At 45.9% G+C, this 2,871-nt stretch overlaps 1 protein-coding gene across 1 annotated transcript; it reads right to left on the bottom strand.

Annotated features, from left to right (window-relative positions):
- Nucleotides 1-439: 439 nt before the first annotated feature.
- On the bottom strand, nucleotides 440-2,023 carry LOC122665411. The gene has a single exon (XM_043861561.1). The coding sequence runs from the start codon at nucleotides 2,021-2,023 to the stop codon at nucleotides 440-442; it is 1,584 nt and encodes a 527-aa protein (XP_043717496.1).
- Between the last annotated feature and the right edge of the window lie 848 nt (nucleotides 2,024-2,871).

Below are 2,871 nucleotides of genomic sequence, written 5' to 3' on the forward strand. Positions count from 1 at the left end.
TCTGTGGATCTCGCACGGAGTTGGCTCCGTCTTCACAATAGATATGGTGCATACAAACAGAAGGGTTAATACCCTTCAGATCAGCTAAAGACCAGCCAATTGCGGCTTTGTGAGCTGATAAAACCTCCAACAGGAGGGACTCTTGCCTTTCAATTAGATTAGAGGATATGATAACCGGCAGAGTCTCTTCCTTGCCCAAGAATGCATATTTTAAGGTATGGGACAGAGGCTTGAGTTCCAGTTGTGGAGGGGACTCCAGAGAAGAGGGCTTAGGGGATGTAGCCAAGGGTGGCAAAGGCTCATATCTATAGGTCCAGGGAGGCTGCCCAGAAGAGGGTTTAAGATCTAACATGGCGTTCACCTCTTCAGTATAGGCCTCTTCATCAAAGCCTTCTGCTCCATAGGACATCACAAGCTGCAGAGGATCATTAGTAAGGATCTAGGAAGTGTACTGAGATACAGCTTTAGCAATCATATTAAGAGCAAAGCACTCATCTTCTCTGTAGGGTCCTAGTGATGCATTGAAGATGTTTAGCCAAAGCTTCTTATTCCCAAACGATATGTCCATGGAGCCTGACCGACAGTTATTGTAAGCATTGGTGGTCGCCAATAATGGATGCCCTAGTATGATAGGGGGAAGTTTGGGTGAGGTAGATTCCATGTCAAGGACTAGGAAGTCCACTGGGAAGTATAAATCATCTACCTTCACAAGAACATCCTCAAGAAGTCCACGAGGTCTTTTCACAGAACGATCAACTAATTGAAGTATGACTTCAGTGGACTTCAACTCTCCTAATCCAAACTTCTCAAAAACCGAACCAAGTAAGATATTCACACTAGCCCCCAGATCCAACAATGCTTTGTCAATAGAGAGGTCTCCAATGACACAAGAGATGAGTGGTGCACCAGGATCCTTCAGCTTGGGGGGTAGGTCAGTAATAACTGCACTTACCTGTTCTGTGAGGTGTATGGTTTTAGGAGTTTGATTCCTTAGCTTATGCTTCTGAGTGCATAGGTCTTTCAAAAACTTAGCATAAGCTGGAACCTGCTTGATTGCATCCAATAATGGAAGGTTGATGTGGACTTGTTGAAACAAATCCAACATCTCCTTCATCTTCTCTCCTTGCTTCCCAAATGGGGGAGAGGATGGAGTTTTGAGAGCATCAGGGAAAGGGACTCGGGGTGTATACTTATCCGGTTGAGGTCCCTCCCCAACTGGTTGCTCATACTCCTTCTTAGTATTTTCTTGGGAATGGACCAAAGAAGGTGCAATGGTTCTATTCCCATCAATGAGAGGCCTCAATGCCTTTGATTCAACTTCTGCCTGGGCTGGGGTTGACTCTGCTGGTGTGGTCTGTTGAGGGGTATTAGAGGGGAAGTCCTCATAGGTAGGTGGTGTGTCATGTATTTTCACCCTCTCACCATTCCTCAACTCTCTAACCGACTGGACTTGTTCCTTACTCCTCCCTATTTGAGCACTATTGGGGTTTCCAATAGGTTGGCTTGGTAGTTGGCCAGTCTCTCTCTTATTGAAGGCTTCGGCAAGTTGACCAATCTGGGTCTCCAGCTTGCTAATAGAGTGAGTGTGGGAGTGCAATAATTGGTCATTGATTCCCACTTTCTGCTCAATACCTTTCAGCACCTTCATTACCTCACTCTCAAAGGATGGGGTATGTTGAGGTTGAGAGTAAGGTTGTTGTTGTCCACCCCTATAGGCATTAGGTTGGGCATTGAACGGTGGCCTAAAGGGTGGATTAGGAGGGGTTTTCCAAGAAAAATTGGGGTGATTTTGCCATCCCGGGTTATAGGTGTTGGAAAATGGGTCGTTACCCGGGTTGGCAAAGCCCTGAGCAGCTTGTACCTTTTCCTGGATAAATTCAGGATATTGTGCTGCTAAATAACAATCGGTCACATAGTGATTCGGGTCACCACAGAGGGCACAAGCTTCAGCTTGCTCAGGTGGAGAAAATCCCCTTGAGATTGATGGGGGTTGGGCAGGTCCTCCAGACAGCAGGTAGTCCATTTTTTTTATAGCAAGTCAACCTGTGCCTTTATCCCAGCACTCTGGTTGATCTCATAGAGTCCACCTTTTTTCGGTTGCCCAAGCGTGGGGACGTCAGTCCTTGAGGCTGAAGCTCTGTGTTGGGAGTTTTCACTTAGGGTCTCAAAAAGATCCCATGCTTCATTCTTGCTCTTATGCATAAACGTTCCTCGACAAGAGGCATCCACCATCTGACGATACTGGTCACTAAGACCATCATAGAAGCACTGTACCAATTGCCATTTTGGTACAGCATGGTGGGGGCATTTCTGAAGTAGTTCCTTCAGTCTTTCCCAATACTCATGAAATTCTTCACAACTATTCTGGGAGAAGGTGGTGACGGCCCTTCTAATGGTATTGGTCTGGCCTATTGGGAAAAACTTCTTCAGAAACTGCTGTTGCATTTCCACCCATGTGGTTACTTGTGCAGAATCCAAGGAGTGCAGCCAATGCTTGGCTTTATCCTTGAGGGAAAATGGAAATAGCAACAGTTTTAGGGCGTCCTCTGAGAGGTCTTGGATTTTTACTGTAGAGAAAATTTCCAAAAACTCATTCAGGTGCTTATAGGGCTCTTCATTATGATGTCCATAGAACGATGGCAGCATCTAGATAATGCTTGATTTAATTTCATAATGAGCAGCCGCAATTGTAGGTAGCCTAATGCCGGTTTGGGGTTGGTATGCAGTTGGAGTGAAATGATCACTCAGTGGCCTAGCCTGTGGGTTTGCCTTGTCACCCATCCTGATATGGTGTCTAATCCTCCTACAAGTATGTTCAATTTCGGGGTCAAAATCTAATAGGTCAGGTCAGGCTGAGCGCGTACCAAGCAT

Source organism: Telopea speciosissima, chromosome 6 (genome assembly GCF_018873765.1).
Source record: "Telopea speciosissima isolate NSW1024214 ecotype Mountain lineage chromosome 6, Tspe_v1, whole genome shotgun sequence".
In the NCBI taxonomy this organism is placed as follows: Eukaryota; Viridiplantae; Streptophyta; class Magnoliopsida; order Proteales; family Proteaceae; genus Telopea; species Telopea speciosissima.